This window comes from Heterodontus francisci, chromosome 8 (genome assembly GCF_036365525.1).
Source record: "Heterodontus francisci isolate sHetFra1 chromosome 8, sHetFra1.hap1, whole genome shotgun sequence".
Classification (NCBI taxonomy): domain Eukaryota; kingdom Metazoa; phylum Chordata; class Chondrichthyes; order Heterodontiformes; family Heterodontidae; genus Heterodontus; species Heterodontus francisci.
Genome location: NC_090378.1, coordinates 8572140 through 8591653, shown reverse-complemented (window position 1 = coordinate 8591653; position 19514 = coordinate 8572140). Strand labels below are relative to the sequence as shown.

Sequence of the window (19514 nt, the reverse complement as noted above, 5' to 3'; positions counted from 1 at the left end):
AATGTATAGCACGCAAAGAGGCCATTTGGCCCATCATGGCTGTGCTGGCTCTTTTGAAAGAGCTATCTGGCTCGTCCCACTCTCCTGCTCTTTCCCAATAGCCTTACAATTTTTCCCCCCTTTTTAAGTATTTATCCAATTTTCTCTTGAAGATTACTATCAAATCTGCTTCTTTCATGCAAAGCACTCCAGATGATATCAACTCACAAAGTAAACATATTTCTCCTCATCTCCCCCTGGCTTTTTCCACCAATTATTTTAAATCTATGTTCTCTGGTTACCTGCACTCCCGCCAGCAGAAACAATTTCTCCCTCTCTGCTCTGTTAAAATATAAATCTCCTCAAATGTTGTTCTTCAGAAAAGTAGATAAATCAATGTTTCAATATCAGCAGGTATAGTTATGAAGTTGTTATGTTGTTGGACTAATCACATTCCAATAGTACATGGGTTCAAATCTTACCATGGCAGTTTGACAATTTGAATTTAAAAATTTGGCAATAAAACTGAAAATTTGGATTGTTCTGAATACCCGACTAGTCTGGTATTATACAGTCTGGTCTGTATGTGATTCTAGTCCCACACCACACCAACATGGCTCTTCGAACAAATGGTCATTGACCTGAAACATTAACTTTGATTCTCTCTCTACAGATAATATCTGGCCTGCAGAGCGTTTCCAGTATTTTCTGTCTTTATTTCAGTTTAAAAGCATCGATAGGTTTTTACATTATTTAAGTGCGGAGCAAAGACAAAACAGCTAATGTAGACAGAATGGGTTCAGTCATAGAGAGATACAGCACCGAAACAGGCCCTTCGGCCCACTGAGTTTGTGCTGACCATCAACCGCCCATTTATACTAATCCTATTTTAATCCCATCTTTCCCTCTCACATCCCCACCTTCCCTCAATTCTCCTATCACCTACCTGCACTAGGGGCAATTTTTACAATGGCCAATTTACCTATCAACCTGCAAGTCTTTGGCTGTGGGAGGAAACCGGAGCACCCGGCAGAAACCCACGCAGTCACAGGGAGAACTTGCAAGCTCTGCGCAGGCAGTACCCAGAATCGAACCCGGGTCACTGGAGCTGTGGTGCTAACTACTGCGCCACTGTGCCGCCCCAAACTGGGTTTAACTGTGTGCTTGCATATCCTATCTATTGATCATAATCATACTGATAACATTGGAGAGGGGGAATTTCAGTGCCGAAGGCATTGTACTCTGTAGCACATATACATTATTAAAGTAACAAGCTGGTTGGCTTTAATGATATAATATGGAGCTAGAAGTGTGGTAGGTTAAGAACAGGCTTTTGAAAAAACGGTTTTATGGTTAGAGCAGTGGGGAGTGTAAAAGAAGGAAATTACTGCAGCATAAACAAGCCAATAGGGTTCTTTTAGTATAGAGATAAAACATCAAAGGGTTGTGCAACAAAGCTATGGTTTCGGGAACAGCAAAGATAGAAACAACAGTACAGTGTGACAGGATATAAATCGCCTCACATCCCATCATAGTCCAGCAATCTATTTAATGATCTAAAGGTCATAAAACACCTAGTGGAATTAAAGCCAGCAAGAACTGGACAATGAAGGAAAATGGCATAAAGGGAGATCTGAAGTTTCGCTCAGCAGGAACTATTAACTACCTTCAAAACCAGATAGCGTGAATAGATTTGAATAAACCACGGTTAAACATTTCCCGCTAAAAATCCTGTGCACTGAAGTTTCAGACGTGGGGCTTATGCGTACTGCTGTGCCTGAAGTTTTAAGATGAACATTTTGAAGCAATCATAAATAAAGTTAATAGTCAGGCATATTACTGCCTCTAACTTTGTGAATCTGTTAAAAGGTTTGGGTGGGGAGTGGGAATTATTCAACAGCCACAGTATTTCACTTAAAAGCACATAAAAGCACAGCAGGAGGCCATTCGGCCCATCAAGTCTATGCCAGCTCCCTGTAGAGCAATCCAATCAGTCCCATTCCCCCTCTTTATCCTTGTAGCCCTGTAAGTTTTTTTTTCTCTCAAGTGCCAATCCAATTTCCTTTTGAAACCATATGCTGAGAATTCATTTATAAAAAGCGTTGAAGGATTCAGGGATAAATATAGAGCTAAGAAAGAACTTATATTCATACACCACCTTTCAAGTCCTTAATTGGCTGTCACATTTGCTTACATAACAACAGTAACTATGTTCGAAAGTAATTCATTGCCTATAAAGAAGCCCTTCGGGATGTCCTGAGGATATGGAGCATGTTGTGTTAATTCATGTTCTATCACTCACAGTTGCTGAACTTTTTCGAAGTCACTGCTGTTTTGCACGTAAGCACATGGTTAAGCGAGGCCCAAACAAGATAAAACACTGGTTAATTCGATATGGTGCTATTGAATAATGGATAAATATTGGCAAAGGGCCAGGGAGAATTACCTCCTCTCTAAATCTTTCCATAAATATAGCATTTTACTGTAGTACATGCATTCCTTTGGCCTTCCCTTTCTTTAAGCTTGATATTAAAATCAGAAAAAAACACAATTTTCATTACGTCTACTTCCTCATTGATTGCTTAAATATCCTGTTGCTGGCTGTACTGCCAATTCCTTATGGAAGGAAAGCAAATATTACAATATCAGTGTCTATCCCTAATTACAACAACAATGACAACTTGTATTTGTGTAGCACCTTGAACATAGTAAAAAAAATCCCAAGGACAGTTAATCAAACAAAACTTGACACCGAGCCACGTAGGAGGGATTAGAATTGGTAAAGATTAGAATTGGTAAAGATTAGAATTGGTAGAATTGATCAAAGAGGTAGGTTTTAAAGAGTTTAAAGGAAAAGAGGTGGAGAGGGAGAAAGGGTTAGGGAGAGAATTCCAGAGCTTAAGCCCTAGGCAATTGAAGGCATGGCCGTCAATGATGGAGAGATTAAAATCGGGATGTGCAAGAGGCCAGAATTGGAAGAGCACAGAGACCTTGGAGGGTTGTGAGGCTGGAGGGGATTACAGAGATAGGGAGGGGGCGAGGCCATGGAAGGATTTGAAAACAGGGATGGAAATTTTAAATTTGAGGTATTGCCAGACTGGGTGCCAATGTAGGTCAGCGAGCACAGGGGTAGTAGGTAAATGGGATAGTGTGAGTTTGGACATGGGCAGCAGAGTTTTGGATGTGTTCAAGTTTATGAAGGCTGGAAGATGGGAGGCCAGGCAGGAGAGCATTGGAATCACTAAGTCTCAAGATAACAAAGGCATGGATGAGGGTTTCAACAACAGATGAGCTGAGTGAAGGGTGAAGACTGGTGATGCTATGGAGGTGGAAGTGGGTGGGTTTGATGATAGAGCAAATATGGGCTTGGAAGCCCATCTTGGGGTCAAATCTGCTAATAATCTGGGTCAGTCTCAGACAGTGACCAGGGAGAGGGATGGAGTTTGTGGCGAGGACCGAGGACAATAGTTCAGTCTGCTCAAAGTTCTGTTCATCCAGACTGGATAAGCAGCATGATAAATCAGAAACAGTGGAGGCATGAGAAAGGTGGTGGTGAGGCACAGCTGGGTGTCATCAGCGTACATGGGAAACCTGGCATGTTTTCAGATGATATCACCAAGAGGCAGCATGTAGCTGAGAAATAGGAGGGCACTAAGGTTAGATCCTTGGGGGGTCTCCAGAGGTAATGGTGCAGCAGTGGGAAGAGAAGCCATTGCAGGTGATTTTCTGGCGACTATTAGTTAGATAAGAAAGGAACTAGAGATGGCAGTCCCACCCAGTTACATGATGGAGGAGAGGTGTAGAATGGTGTGGTCAACCATGTCAAAGGCTGCAGAAAGGTTGAGAAGAATGAGAAGGAATAGTTTACCATGATCACAGTCACGTAGTTATTGTGTGTAATATAAATATATATAAGTGATTCACTAGATTACTTACCCTCACTCGTTGACTCCATTCTTGATGCAGTGTTCACGGTATCTCCAAATAAACAGTAGCGAGGCATTTTGGTTCCAACCACACCAGCCACTACAGGGCCTTTAAAAGTTCAAATGAGGCAAAAAAAAAATACAGTTATACCTTCAGGCAGCTGGCTCCCACAATAAAGCATGTGGACTAGAAGAGCAGAAGGTATCAGGATAGATGTTTGGTGGATGCAGAGTTAACTGACCTCAGCCAGGTTGACACCAATGGAAAATACCCCAACTTCCTTCAATAGGGTAGGAAAGGGAACAAAATCAGCTAAGTTCTCGCTTCTGACCAGACACTGGGTGCACTGTACAAATTGCATGTGGATGTTGGGTGAGGACAACAACAACTTGAATTTATAAGGCGCCTTTAATGTAATAAAACATCCAAAAGTGCTTCCCAGGAGGGTAATCAGCCACTGGCTGAAGATATTAGGAGGGGGGGGGCCTAAAAGCTTGGTCAAAGAAGTAGGTTTTGTGGAGGAGAGTGAGGTAAAGGAGCGGAGACGTCTGGGGAGGAAATTTCAGGGCTTTAGACATGACCACCAATTGTGGAGCGAAGGAAGCAGGGGATGGACAAAAGGCCAGAATTGGAGGAACGTGGAGTCAGGGATCAGGACTGACTGTGATAGCCCCTTACCGTTGAGACGGCTGTCAATGTTCACCAACTGGCCTCACTTGTAAAGAATTCTCACTTAGGAAGAACCGCCACAGGACAACTTGAGAGACTGTACCCATCAAATAAATATCTTACAATATACGGCAGCAGGAGAGGGGAGAACCAGCTTTGCTGAATAATAGTTAACAGAGCCATTGAACTGCTTGCCATTGGTAAGCTTTTCATTCAGTCATTAATTACTTGGTATCTGAAAAACTAAAACGATTTACCTGAGTGAATGCCTGCTCTGATTTTCAACTTGACGTCTGGCTTGTGTGGGATTATGAATGAAGAGCAAACTGCAACTAAATCCAATGCCATGCTTGCAATCTCTCCTGCATGGTTTATGCCATTCTCTTTTGGAACCCCAGAAACCACCATATCTGTGGGGAGAAACAGGAGGCAGTATCAGCAGAATGGATGGCTCGCTCAGTGTTTGGATTCCCATTCTTCTATGTTTTTCCAAGGTTTTTTTTTGTTTAATCCTACCAGGAACACCTGCAGCTGAGAAAACATCAGCACGTCTTATAACCTGTGAACAACAAAAAATTTGCATTAAAATGAAAGCAAAATCCTGCAGATACTGGAAATCTGAAATAAAAACAGAAAGTACGGGAAATACTCAGCAGGTCAGGCAGCATCTGTGGAGAGAGGAGGAGAGTTAATGTTTCAGGTCTGCAACCTTTCATCATAGGTTCTGATGAAAGGTCACAGACCTGAAATGTTAACTCTGTTTCTCTCTCTTTAGATACTGCCAGACTTACTGAGTATTTCCAACACTTTCTGTTATTATTAAATGATTTACATTTATGTAGTGCCTTTATTATAGTAAACTGTCCTGAGGCACTTCACAGGAAAGATTATCAGACAAAATGAGACATCTAGCCACATTATATCAAACACTTGACCAAACAGATTGGTATTAAGGAGTTTCTTGAAGGAGGAGAGAGAGGGGGAGAGGTGGAGAGGTTTAGAGAGGAAATTCCAAAGTTTAGGGCCTAGACAGCTAAAGGCACAGCTGCCAATGAAGGAGAAAAGGAAGGGAGAGATGCACAGGTTACCAGAATTGGAGGAACTCAGAGATCTCAGAGGGTTGCAGGACAAATCTGACATTTGAGACTCATTGCTCAACTGATCTCAACCATGAAGTGATTAACAGATTATTTACTTTGTCCAGAGTTTGTGGGACCTTGCTGTGCACAAATTGGTTGCTGTGTATTACAACAATGACAGCATTTCAAATACAAATTGGATTTAAAGCACTTTGCGATGTCCTGCAGATTAATGAGGTACCATGTAAATTCATGTTCTTTTGATTCCAGTGTGGGCTATTTACCTGAAGCATGCACTTGTGGTAGAAAAATAATCATGATTAAACATGACAAACATGGGCGGCAACATATTCACTTGATTCTCCTGTCGCTTTTTCCCACTTTTCTCTTTACCATTAACCTGTGCTTTTTCTTTCTGCGATTTGTGAGGGTTTCCTCATGATGACCAAGAGAAAGAAAGGAAGAAAGAGACAGACATGGAGGTAGGATTCCCAGTAGTATTTAAAGTAGTGGCCCTGACAAATCTGCTGGGAACTTAGCCACCTCTTTCCCTGCCATTTTGGTGGGTTAGGCTTTCTGGAATAGGCCTTTGGTTATGTGGGGGTGCATCTCTGGTGTGCTAGTCATGATGCTCCAACTATCACGAGCGAGGGACAGGTCCTGATAGAACAGTTCATCTTACCCTGCCTCAGTTTTGGATGTTTGTATGCTAGGCCACCTCCCCAGGTCTCAACAACCTGACCCACAATGCTCTCAATATGAGAATAGCTACGCCAAGAAACCTGTTTTCCTCGTGTAAGCAGCATGCAATCGAAATGTACAATGGCTTGAAAATATATTATATATAAATACTGAAGAAATTATATGCTGTCTGGTTGTAATAGAATTTATTTTTATTTAGAGATAAAGCACTGAAACAGGCCCTTCAGCCCACCAAGTCTGTGCTGACCAAGAGCCACCCATTTATACTAACCCTACAGTAATCCCATATTCCCTACCACCTACCTACACTAGGGGCGATTTACAATGGCCAATTTACCTATCATCTGCAAGTCTTTGGCAGTGGGAAGAAACCGGAGCAGGGAGAACTTGCAAACTCCGCACAGGCAGTACCCAGAATTGAACCCAGGTCCCCGGAGATGTGAGGCTGCAGTGCTAACCACTGTACCACTGTGCCGCCTTTCACAATTCTTGCCCATAATGATGTCTTGCTGTCAGTGGGGTAAAAAAAATGCCAGGAATTTGAGAAATGGCATCGCAGTCAATTTATAATCCTGTTAGGCTTATTGTCCTGCTTGAGACTCCTGCCTAAAAGGGGAACGCTGATAAGGCTGTATAATGGTAGCACTGTAATGGTCCTGTGCCTAATTAGTTTTCACTCAGTTCCTACAGATCATGGGCACCTAGCCCAACACTGCCCCTAATGCAGTGCAATTCCATTCAATTGACAGAGATGCCTTATAGATGATTAGTGCATGTAGGTATATTATGTGCCAGATGTGCTGTAGACATTAAATTGACTTGGGATTGAATTGACTCTACATCTTTTCTCAGTTGGTAGCACTCTCACATTTGGTTCAGAAGGCTGTGGGTTCAAGCCACATTCCAAGAACTGAGCACATTCACCAGATCAACACTCCAGTGCAATGCTGAGGGAGTGCTGCTCTGGCGGAGGTGCCACCCTTTAGAAAAAATGCTAAACAGAGGCACTTTCCATCTACTGCTGTGGCGCAGGTGGATGTTAAAGATCTGAAGGAGAATAGAGAGCTCTCCTGGCGTCCTGGCCAACATTCCTTCCTCAATCAACATCATTAGAACAGACTGATTGTTCATCTCCTTGCTATTTGTAGGATCTTGCTGTGTAAGAAATGACTGCTCATTATAATTTTTTAAATTTTTCATGGGATGTGGGCATCGCTGGCCAGGCCAGCCTTTGTTGCCCATCCCTAATTGCCCTTGAGAAGGTGATGGCGAGCTGCCTTCTTGAACCGCTGCAGTACATCTGGTGCGGGTTCTCCCACAGTGCTGTTAGGGAGGGAGTTCCAGGATTTTAACCCAGCTACAGTGAACAATCAGTGGTAGAGTTCCAAGTCAGGATGGTGTGTGGCTTGGAGGGGAACTTGCAGGTGGTGGTGTTACCATGCATCTGCTGCCCTTGCCCTTCTAAGTGTTAGAGTTCGTGGGTTTGGAAGGTGCTGTTGAAAGAGCCTTGGTGAGTTGCTGCAGTACATCTTATAGATGGGTACACACTGTGCACCAGTGGTGGAGGGAGTGAATGTTTAAAGTGGTGGATGGGATGCCGATCAAGTGGACTGCTTTGTCCTGGATGGTGTCGAGATTCTTGAGTGTTTTTGGAGCCACACTCATCCAGGCAAGTGGAGAGTATTCCATCACACTCCTGACTTATGCCTTGTAGATGATGGACAGGCCTTGGGGAGCCTGGAGGTGAGTTACTCACTGTAGAATTCCCAGCCTATGATCTACTCTTGTAGCCACAGTATTTATATGACTGGTCCAGTTCAGTTTCTGGTCAATGGTAACCCCCAGAATGTTGATAGTGGGAGATTCAGCGATGGTAATGCCGTTGAATTTCAAGGGGAGATGGTTAGATTCTCTCTTATTGGAGATGGTCATTGCCTGGCACTTGTGTGGAGTGAATGTTACTTACGCCCCATATTCCCTTTTTATTGACTTTACTAGAAAAGAAGATCGAACGCGGAGTGTAATTGGCAGATAATTGAACATCACCCATTCTGCACGGCTGACCGGAGAAGTGATAGGTTGATATGCTTTCAGAAGCTCTATAAAACAGGGCAGCAGCAATAACTGTGTTCTCTAGTTTTTTTCAGTGGAAATAAGGCTAAACCATAGATAGAAAGCCGGGAAACCACGAAGTATATTTAAAACATTCAAATGTATGTTCAAAACGATTGATCAGACAAAAGAAGCCTTTCGCATATTTATTCTTTCATAAAGCAGCCCTCAAATTTTTCCTTCTCGAGAGAACTAAAGGCCAACTCTCATTTCCATTAAAAGATAGTCGCGGCTTTAATTTCCTTTTGTGTATTCATGGTGACCAAATGTTTTCTTGGTTTGGATACAGTAAGGACGTTTGTCGATTTGTGACGGAGAACTTTTAATGTTGTCCTGGAACTTTGATTGTTCCCTTCACATTGGACAGGCAACACAGAGCCCCACACAGGAGCAGAAAATGTTATCATTAACACGGAAGGCCAGAAACAGCCATAACTTGTTTTGCAGAAATCATTTTGTTGTGGGCACAATAACACTGCAATAATCACTTGCGACGCTGTTAGCCTGGAATAGCTAAAATTCTTACATCTGTCACAGTGTTCTTTGTGAAGCAAAATGTAATATGCATGAAATTGGGTTCATATAAAACAGTCAGCCTAATAATGATAAGTGGTGTCACATAGGTTAACCATTCTCTTTGAGAGCTGTCTTTATGCTTTCCAGCAGAGATTTATAATGCAAATCCATCATGCAAAGAATGAAGACTTATTTAAAAAACATCGATCCTGGCTCAAAGCCACCTGGCCAAATGCCAAAAATAATAGTAAATTGAGTCTTAGACCGGCATAAGAGAAGAATATAGTCACTGTCACAAGAATCTGTGCTCTGTCCATTGTCCTTACAGTCATCCAGCCATATATAAGGCACATACTGTTCCGAAAATCTCTAATTACATCAAGTCTATAGCACAGAAACTGGCCATTTAGCCCAACTGGTCTATGCTGGTGATTATGCTGTACACGAGCCTCCTCCCATCCTACTTTACCCCACCCTATCAGCCTCTCCTTCTGTTTCTTCCTTCTATCAGTATTTATCCGGTTTCTTATTAAATGTATCTCCGCTATTCACCCCTACTACTCATGCGGTAGTGAGTGCCACATTCTCAACACTCTCTGAGTTAAGAAGTTTCTCCTGAATTCACTATTAAATTTATTGTTAACTTTTTTTGTCCCCCAGTATTTTCTACACATCTACCTATCAAACACTTCCACTATTTCATAGATCTCTATCAGGTCACCCCTCAGCTTTTCCTGATAGCTATAACCTCTCAGTTCTGGTATCAGCCACGTGAATCATTTTTTTGCACCCTTTGCCAATGCCTCTATATCCTTTTTATAATAAGCAGACCAAAACTGTGCTCAGCAAGTGTGGTCTTACCAATGTTCTATAGAAGGTTAACATGACTTCCCTGCTTTTCAATTCTATCCCTCTAGAAATCCCCCCGCTAGCTGGGAGTAAATTCATGCTGAGAGGCAGTGTGGGTCAGAGATAGAGCTACAACACTGCACTGCTCCTTGACACACTCTCCCTTTGTGCATAGAACCCCAATGGTAGTGTAGAATTGGTGAATTGGAGGTAAAACTGGAATGTGCTGGAAATACTCAGCAGGTCAGGCAGCATCCGTGGAGAAAGAAAAATGAAGTTAACGTTTCAAGTCTGTGACCTTTCATCAGCTATGAGCTTGACACCATCCAGGCCAAAGCAGCCCGCATGATTGGCACCCCATCCACAACCTTCAACATTCACTCCCTTTACCATCAAAGCACAGTGGCAGCAGAGTGTACCATCTACAAGATGCACTGCAGCAACGCACCAAGGCTCTTTCGACAGCACCTTCCAAACCCATGACCTCTACAACCTAGAAGGTCAAGGGCAGCAGATACGTGGGAACACCACCACCTGCAAGTTCCCCTCCAAGTCACACATCAACCTGACCTGGAACTATATCGCCGTTCCTTCACTATCACTGGGTCAAAATCCTGGAACTCCCTTCCTAACAGCACTCTGGGTGTACCTACACCCCATGGACTGCAGCGGTTCAAGAAGGCAGCTCACCAGCACCTTCTCAAAAGCAATTAGGGATGGGCAATAAATGCTGGCTTGGCCATATCCCATGAACGAACAATAAAAAAGCTGGCAAAGGTTAGAAATGCAATACATTTCGAGCAAGTGAAAGGAGGAAGGGTGGGAAAAGAACAAAAGAGAAGGTCTGTGATAGGATGGAAGACAGAGGAGATTATATGACAATAAAGTTAGTGGCTCAGGGCCAAAGAGAGTGGTAAAGGGGCACGCATAGAGCAAACAATGTGTCTAGAGGAGGTGTAAATGGTAAAATGATGAACAGCTGCCGTCCAAAAGCAAAACAAGAGAAAAACAAGAGTAAAACAGAAACCTGCAAAGGAAAAGGAAACAATATGGGAGCAGCGATTATAGTCTGAAATTTTGAACTCAGCCAAAGATTGCAAAGTGCCTAATCGAAAGATGAGGTGCTGTTCCTCAAGCTTACGTTGAGCTTCATTGGAACACTACAGGAAGCCAGGGTCAGAGGTGCCAGTGAGACAGCAAGTTGGAGAATTATAATGACATGTGATCAGAAGCTCGAGGCCATGTTTGCAGACTGAATGGATGTGGGTGTTGCTGGCTAGGCCAGCATTTGTTGCCCATTCCTAACTGCCTTTGAAATGAGTGGCTTGCTGGGCCATTTCAGAGGGCAGTTAAGAGTCAGCCACATTGCTGTGGGTCTAGAATCACATGTAGGCCAGACCAAGTATGGCAGATTTCCTTCCCTAAAGGACATTAGTGAACCGCATGGGTTTTTACATCAATCGACAATGGTTTCATGGTCACCATTAAACTAGCTTTTAACTCCACAGTTTTATTAATTGAATTCACAATTTAACATTGACCACGGTGGGATTTGAACACATGGCGCCAGATCATTAGCGTGGGCCTCTAGATTACTCATCCAGTAACATTACCACTACGCCACCCCCAAAGAGGTCAATGAAGTAGGTTTTAAGGATGTCTTAAAGGATGAAAGCAAGGTAGAGAGGCAGAGAGGTTCAAGGAGGAAATTCCAGAACTTAGGGCCTCGGCACCCGAAGGCACGGCCGCCAATGGAGCAGCAATTAAAATTGGGGATGCTCAAGAGGCCAGAATTGGAAGAGCACAGAGATCACGGAGGGTTGTGGAGCTGGAGGAGATTACAGCAAAAGGGAGGGGCAAGGCACTGAGGGATTTGAAAACAATCGAGGTGTTCCTTAACCCGGGATCCAATGTCGGTCAGTGAGCACAGGTGTGATGGGTGATGGGACTTGGTGCAAGTTAGGATACAGGCAACAAAGTTTTTGATGAGCTTAAGTTAAGGGTGGAAGATGGGAGGCTAACCAGGAGTGTATTGGAGTAGTCAAGTCCAGAGGTAACAAAGGCATGAATAAGGGTTTCAGCAGCAGATGAGCTGAGGTAGGAGTGGAATCGGGGATGTTACAGAGGTGGAAATAGGTGATCTTAGCGATAGCACGAATATGTGGTCGGAACTTCACCTTACAGTCATATATGGCACCAAAGTTGCGAACAGTCCCTCGGAAGTACAGAGGGTCAGAGGGACCTTGGTGTACTTGTCCATAGATCACTGAAGGCAGCAGCACAGGTAGAAAGGTGGTTAGGAAAGCATATGGGATACTTGCCTTTATCAGCCGAGGCATAGAATATAAGAGCAGGGAGGTTATGATGGAGCTGTATAAAACACTAGTTAGGACACAGCTGGAGTACTGTGTGCAGTTCTGGTCACCACACTATAGGAAGGATGTGATTGCACTGGAGAGGGTGCAGAGGAGATTCACCAGGATGTTGCCTGGGCTGGAGCATTTCAGCTATGAAGAGAGACTGAAAAGGCTAGGGTTGTTTTCCTTAGAGCAGAGAAGGCTGAGGGGAGATATGATTGAGGTATACAAAATTATGAGGGGCATTGATAGGTTAGATAGGAAGAAACTTTTTCCCTTAGCGGAGGTGTCAATAACCAGGGGACATAGATTTAAGGTAAGGTGCAGGAGGTTTAGAGGGGATTTGAGGAAACATTTTTTCACCCAGAGGGTGATTGGAATCTGGAACGCACAGCCTGAAGGGATGGTAGAGGCAGGAACCCTCACAACATTTAAGAAGTATTTAGATAAGCACTTGAAATGCCATAGCATACAGGGCTGTGGGCCAAGTGCTGGAAAATGGGATCAGAACAGTTAGGTGCTTGGTGGCCAGCACAGACACGATGGGCCGAAGGGCCTGTTTCTGTGCTGTATAACTCTATGACTCTATGTGACTTTCCAGGGAGAGGGAGGGAGTCGGTAGCTAGGGAATAGAGTTTGAGGTGGAGACTGAAAACAATGGCTTCAGTCTTCCCAATAGTTAATTGAAGGAAATTTCTGCTTATCCAGTACTGGACGTCAGACAAGCTGTTCGACAATTTACAGATGGGTTTGCAATTCCCCACAAATGTTACAGAGTTTGCCCACATTTCTTCTCACTCAATCTCTCAAACCTGCAGGCCCTGTTTGAGGCCAATCAGAATCAATGGTGTGTTCCTAAACAGCGAAGAAAGATCAAAAATACCAGGTATTTGCATCAGGAAATCCTAAAGCCTTCAATCAAATTGCAAAATCAGAGAATAGTACAATACAGAACAAGGCCATTCTGCCTATCGTGCCTTGGCAGTCTCTTTGAAAGAGCTATCCCTCCCCTGCTCTTTCCCCATAGCCCAGCAAATAGTCCCTTTTCTAGTATATAGCCAATTCCCTTTTGAAAGTTAACATTGCTTCCACCACAGTACCAGGTAGTGCTGATCACCCATGGGGTGGTGCTTTTACTTATTAGCCAGAAGGTTGTGGGTACAAGTCCCACTCCAGGAGCTCAAGTGTGCTCTCTAGGTAATCACTTTAATCCAGTACTGAGGAGAAAACTATTCTCTTGTTCAGATAGGCATTAAACTGAGGCCCTGCTTGCTTTTCAGGTGGATGTAAAAGATCCCATGGCACTAAACAGGTGAGTGTGTCCTGGCCAATATTTATCCTACAACCAACATCACTGAAAGACAGATTATTTGATCATTATTGCCTGGCAATTCCTGGGAGCTTGCTGTTGCAAATTGTTTGCCATGTTTCCTACATTACAAAGGTGACTACACTTCAAAAGTACTTCATGGGCTGAAAAGCGGTTTGGGACGTTCTGGGGTCATGACAGGTGGTATATAAATGCAAGTCTTTCTTTCTACATTCCAGGCCAAAACAACACTTTTTTCCTCGTGTTGCCTCTGGTTCTTTTGCCAATTACCTTAAATCTGTGTCCATTTGTTCCTGACCCCTCTGCCAATGGAAACAGTTTCTCCCTATCTACTCTCTCAAAACACTACAAAATTTAGCAATTTAGCTCTGTTAAAAGGAAATTCATTGACACAACATCAAGTGCTTTTCCAGGGAGTCTGCTCCACACATCCACCGCTATGTAGTGCAAGAAAATTAATATTTAGCCTGGCAAACAGCTCACATACATGTGAAAGTGGGAGGAGTACAGCTTGTCTCACAGTCACAACAGCAGTGAACTGTGCCTAAAAAAAACACCAAAAGTGTCTTGCCACAGACACACATTACTGAAAGGAATAGATGCTGATTAACCCTTTTGAGTACTGAATGTCTTTCGGAACCTGCATGCTTGTTAACTGCCACAAATAATTTATCAGTGTTCCACTGATCTCAGGTTATCAAAATGATCACAGGGTGAAGGCTTCACTGAGCAGATGCCTATTATCCACAATCCCAATTATCTGCCAGATTTCTCACAGGACAAAACAAAGCTTGTATATACATCCTTTCACATCTCTGTTTTCATTTGTATTTCATGTTTGCTATTATTCATTCACAGGATGTGGGCTACACCAGCATTTATTGCCCATCCCTAATTGCCCTTGAGAGGATGGTGGTAAGCCACTTTCTGGAATACAATTGAGTGGCTTCCTCAGCCATTTTTGTGGGTTTGGAGTCACATATAGGTCAGACCAGGTAAGGACAGCCGATTTCCTTTGCTAAAGGGGATAAGTGAACTCGATGGGTTTTGACAACAATCCGGTAGTTAAATGATCCTGATACTAGTTTTTGTTTTAAATTCCAGATTTATTTAGTCAATTGAATTTAAATTCAGTAGCTATCCAGGTGGAAATTAGACAGATGTCCCCAAATCATTAATTCAAGCCTCTGGATGACTAGTCCAGCAGCATAACCACTAGACAGAGTCACTGAAACAGGCCCTTCGGCCCACCAAGTCTGTGCTGACCAACAACCACCCATTTATACTAATCCTACATTAATCCAATATTCCCTGTCACATCCCCACCATTCTCCTACCACCTACCTACACAACAGCCAATTTACCTATCACCTGCAAGTCTTTGGCTGTGGGAGGAAATCGGAGCACCCGGTGGAAACCCACACAGTCACAAGGAGAACTTGCAAACTCCGCACAGGCAGTACCCAGAACAGAACCCGGGTCGCTGGAGCTATGAGGCTGCGCCATTGTGCCGCCCACTGCTATACTGTTTCCACAGGTCTTGCTAATCTTTGTTTTGCTATTATCAATGAGCTTGCTTCCAGTCCCACATGTGGAGTATTGGTATTTTCAAGGACACTGAACCAATTTTCATTCTGTACTAAGGCAGTGTATGGTGGATGATGGTAATGGGGATACAGTTATTCCATCATGGGAGCTAATGGAGAATGCAGTGCACTCCCTTGGAGGTGCTTTATTGATCCATTTCATGTCTTTACCAATAATTCCCATTCAACAAGAAGTCCCTTTGACAGCAAATATAACATCTGACTTTAAAGCAATAAACGTTCAATAGGTTCCACTGTTTGTGATCAACTTCACTGTTTCATTTTGGAAGTTTGATCCACACTGAGAACATTTTACTGTCTTTGCCCGAGTTATCTCTAACACTCCTTTCCTCTCCTGATTTTACGATCCTCACAAGGGTCATTTCATCAGACCAATTATGAAGCCCCCGTGGGAGGTATCAGAGTGAATATTTCATCATAGTAACTCATAATCAGACATGAAATATATATGTCCCTTGCTTTTCTGTAAAACACATAGGAATTGTAATCTAGATAAGTTCCAAGTGACTTATCTATAAAATTAAAATGTACATTTTTTTTTAGCCAATTTAGTATTATTTGTTATGAGTACAAAATTCATTGATATCCAGTTATCGTTAAAGCTACTGCACTGCTTCATTATGCCAGCTGTGCTGAGTGGAAAGCACTTTGACCTCTGTATCAGGAGATCATGGGTTCAAATCCCACTCCAGAGACTTGAGCAAAACTTTGGCCTGACACTCCAATTCCCAAATATACCAATACTCCATATGTGGAACTGGAATGTGCGGCTGGAAAGATGGTAACGCAGGCTCTGGATTCCGGTTGGAAACATTGGAACCGGTTCTGCAGTCGATGGGATCTGTACAGGCCAAACAGGTTTCACCAATGCCCTTGTGGGGTGTTTTGCTAGTGATATTGGGGAGGGTTTAAACTAACTTGGCGGGGGATGGGAATCAGGATACAGCATTAGGAGGTATAAACAAGCTGCACAAAAAATTGGGAGAGACAGCTATAACTAGAGTAGCAAATAGTAAGGTATTAGATAGGGTCAGAGTAAGAGGGAATGCAATAGAGTCTAAACTGGGTTTACTGTGCATGTATGTTAACGCACAGAGTGTGGTAAATAAGATTGGTGGCTGCAAGCACAGGTAGTAGTGTGGGTATATGATGTCAGGTAGATAATGGAGATCTGACTCAAAAATGGGCTGGACTGGGTATTAAATATTCCTAGATACAAGGGGCTGGATTTTATCCAGTGCTTGGAGACAGGCTTGGGGGCAGAGGAGGGGATGGAGGCGGGTGGGGAACAGATAAAGTGGGGTCAGGCGACGTGCCCGACATTGTCCTGCCCCCATGCCATTTTGTCTGCAGCGGGCACTGTGGCAGACGGGAAGTCCACTGGGAGACTAATTAAGCCACTTAAGTGGCTCATTAAGAGCTGGCTGCTGCTATTGCTGGCATTTAGCCAATGTCGGATGGGCCCCCTGCCTTGTGGAGACACTGCCAGGTGAGAACTGGTGGACTCCTAGCAGTGGGATCCCTCCTCTAGAGGCAAACTATGGGCCACAGAGGCCTCCCCCGGTGGTGATGGCCTTGCCTGCAGCAAGACCCTCCCATGCCCTCACCAACCAGCACCCCTCTCCCCCACCACCTCACCAGGGCCTACATTACTGGCCCTGGCAAACCAAATCCCACTTACATTGATCCCAGGGCCTCCTCCACCTTCACTGCTCCAGTGGCGCTGCTCGGACTGCTGAGCTGCCAGCCCTCTGATTGGCCAACAACTCGGGCTCTTGTCCCTTAAAGGGGATGGCAACCCTGATGGCCCGCCATTGAATTTGGCCAGGGGTCCAAAACGGCCAAGGCAGGGTCAGCCATCCCCTGCATTCCAGCCTGGCACCAGGACCCCCGTTGCCGAAATAAAATCCAGCCGAAGGTGTTCAGGAAAGATAGGGAAGGAAAGAAAGGAGGAAGGGTAGCAGTATTGATTACGGGCAATGTTCCAGTTCTGGAGAGAGAGGATGTCCGAAAGGGTCAAGGACAGATTCACTTGGTTAGAGCTAAGAAATAATAAAGGTGCCATTACACTACTGGATGAATTCTACAGGCCACTAACTAGTGGGAATGTTATAGAGTATGAATTTGTATGGGAATTACAGAGAGGTGCAAGAATTATAGAGTCATTATAATGGGGACTTTAATTATCCTAACACAGACTGGGATTCTTTTTGGGCCTCCTTATCTCGAGAGACAATGGATACGCGCCTGGAGGTGGTCAGTGGTTTGTGAAGCAGCGCCTGGAGTGGCTATAAAGGCCAATTCTGGAGTGACAGGCTCTTCCACAGGTGCTGCAGAGAAATTTGTTTGTCGGGGCTGTTGCACAGTTGGCTCTCCCCTTGCGCCTCTGTCTTTTTTCCTGCCAACTACTAAGTCTCTTCGACTCGCCACAATTTAGCCCTGTCTTTATGGCTGCCCGCCAGCTCTGGCGAATGCTGGCAACTGACTCCCACGACTTGTGATCAATGTCACACGATTTCATGTCGCGTTTGCAGACGTCTTTATAACGGAGACATGGACGGCCGGTGGGTCTGATACCAGTGGCGAGCTCGCTGTACAATGTGTCTTTGGGGATCCTGCCATCTTCCATGCGGCTCACATGGCCAAGCCATCTCAAGCGCCGCTGACTCAGTAGTGTGTATAAGCTGGGGATGTTGGCCGCTTCAAGGACTTCTGTGTTGGAGATATAGTCCTGCCACCTGATGCCAAGTATTCTCCGAAGGCAGCGAAGATGGAATGAATTGAGACGTCGCTCTTGGCTGGCATACGTTGTCCAGGCCTCGCTGCCGTAGAGCAAGGTACTGAGGACACAGGCCTGATACACTCGGACTTTTGTGTTCCGTGTCAGTGCGCCATTTTCCCACACTCTCTTGGCCAGTCTGAACATAGCAGTGGAAGCCTTACCCATGCGCTTGTTGATTTCTGCATCTAGAGACAGGTTACTGGTGATAGTTGAGCCTAGGTAGGTGAACTCTTGAACCACTTCCAGAGCGTGGTCGCCAATATTGATGGATGGAGCATTTCTGACATCCTGCCCCATGATGTTCGTTTTCTTGAGGCTGATGGTTAGGCCAAATTCATTGCAGGCAGACGCAAACCTGTCGATGAGACTCTGCAGGCATTCTTCAGTGTGAGATGTTAAAGCAGCATCGTCAGCAAAGAGGAGTTCTCTGATGAGGACTTTCCGTACTTTAGACTTCGCTCTTAGACGGGCAAGGTTGAACAACCTGCCCCCTGATCTTGTGTGGAGGAAAATTCCTTCTTCAGAGGATTTGAACGCATGTGAAAGCAGCAGGGAGAAGAAAATCCCAAAAAGTGTGGGTGCGAGAACACAGCCCTGTTTCACACCACTCAGGATAGGAAAGGGCTCTGATGAGGAGCCACCATGTTGAATTGTGCCTTTCATATTGTCATGGAATGAGGTGATGATACTTAGTAGCTTTGGTGGACATCCGATCTTTTCTAGTAGTCTGAAGAGACCACGTCTGCTGACGAGGTCAAAGGCTTTGGTGAGATCAATGAAAGCAATGTAGAGGGGCATCTGTTGTTCACGGCATTTCTCCTGTATCTGACGAAGGGAGAACAGCATGTCAATAGTCGATCTCTCTGCACGAAAGCCACACTGTGCCTCAGGGTAGACGCGCTCGGCCAGCTTCTGGAGCCTGTTCAGAGCGACTCGAGCAAAGACTTTCCCCACTATGCTGAGCAGGGAGATTCCACGGTAGTTGTTGCAGTCACCGCGGTCACCTTTGTTTTTATAGAGGGTGATGATGTTGGCATCGCGCATGTCCTGGGGTACTGCTCCCTCGTCCCAGCACAGGCATAGCAGTTCATGTAGTGCTGAGAGTATAGCAGGCTTGGCACTCTTGATTATTTCAGGGGTAATGCTGTCCTTCCCAGGGGCTTTTCCGCTGGCTAGGGAATCAATGGCATCACTGAGTTCCGATTTGGTTGGCTGTATGTCCAGCTCATCCATGACTGGTAGAGGCTGGGCTGCATTGAGGGCAGTCTCAGTGACAGCATTCTCCCTGGAGTACAGTTCTAGGTAGTGCTCAACCCAGCGGTCCATCTGTTTGCGTTGGTCAGTGATTATGTCCCCCGATTTAGATTTGAGGGGGGCGATCTTCTTGATGGTTGGCCCAAGAGCTCTCTTCATGCCATCATACATTCCTCTGATGTTTCCGGTGTCTGAGGCCAGCTGAATATGACTGCATAGGTGTTGCCAGTAGTCGTTTGCGCAACGCCTAGCTGTTCTTTGTGCAGTACTTCTGGCTGCTTTAAGTGCTGCGGATGTTAAATCGCTGGGGGCTTTCTTGTAGTTCAAAAGTGCAATGCGCTTAGCGGCTAT

General features: G+C 44.6%; 1 protein-coding gene across 3 annotated transcripts in view; it reads right to left on the bottom strand.

The window, feature by feature from the left end:
• The window catches only part of LOC137372636 (atrial natriuretic peptide receptor 2-like), a 168811-nt gene that overhangs the window by 20835 nt on the left and 128462 nt on the right, over positions 1-19514 (bottom strand). For 2 of the 3 annotated variants that reach the window (XM_068036599.1, XM_068036600.1), the window contains exons 20-21: positions 4833-4985; positions 3916-4014 (exon numbers count right to left, since the gene is read on the bottom strand). In XM_068036599.1, coding sequence (XP_067892700.1) covers positions 3916-4014; positions 4833-4985 — 252 coding nt within the window. Of the gene's footprint in view, positions 1-3915; positions 4015-4832; positions 4986-5049; positions 5135-19514 lie in introns of those variants that run through there. The other variant, XM_068036602.1, reaches the window with a different exon arrangement.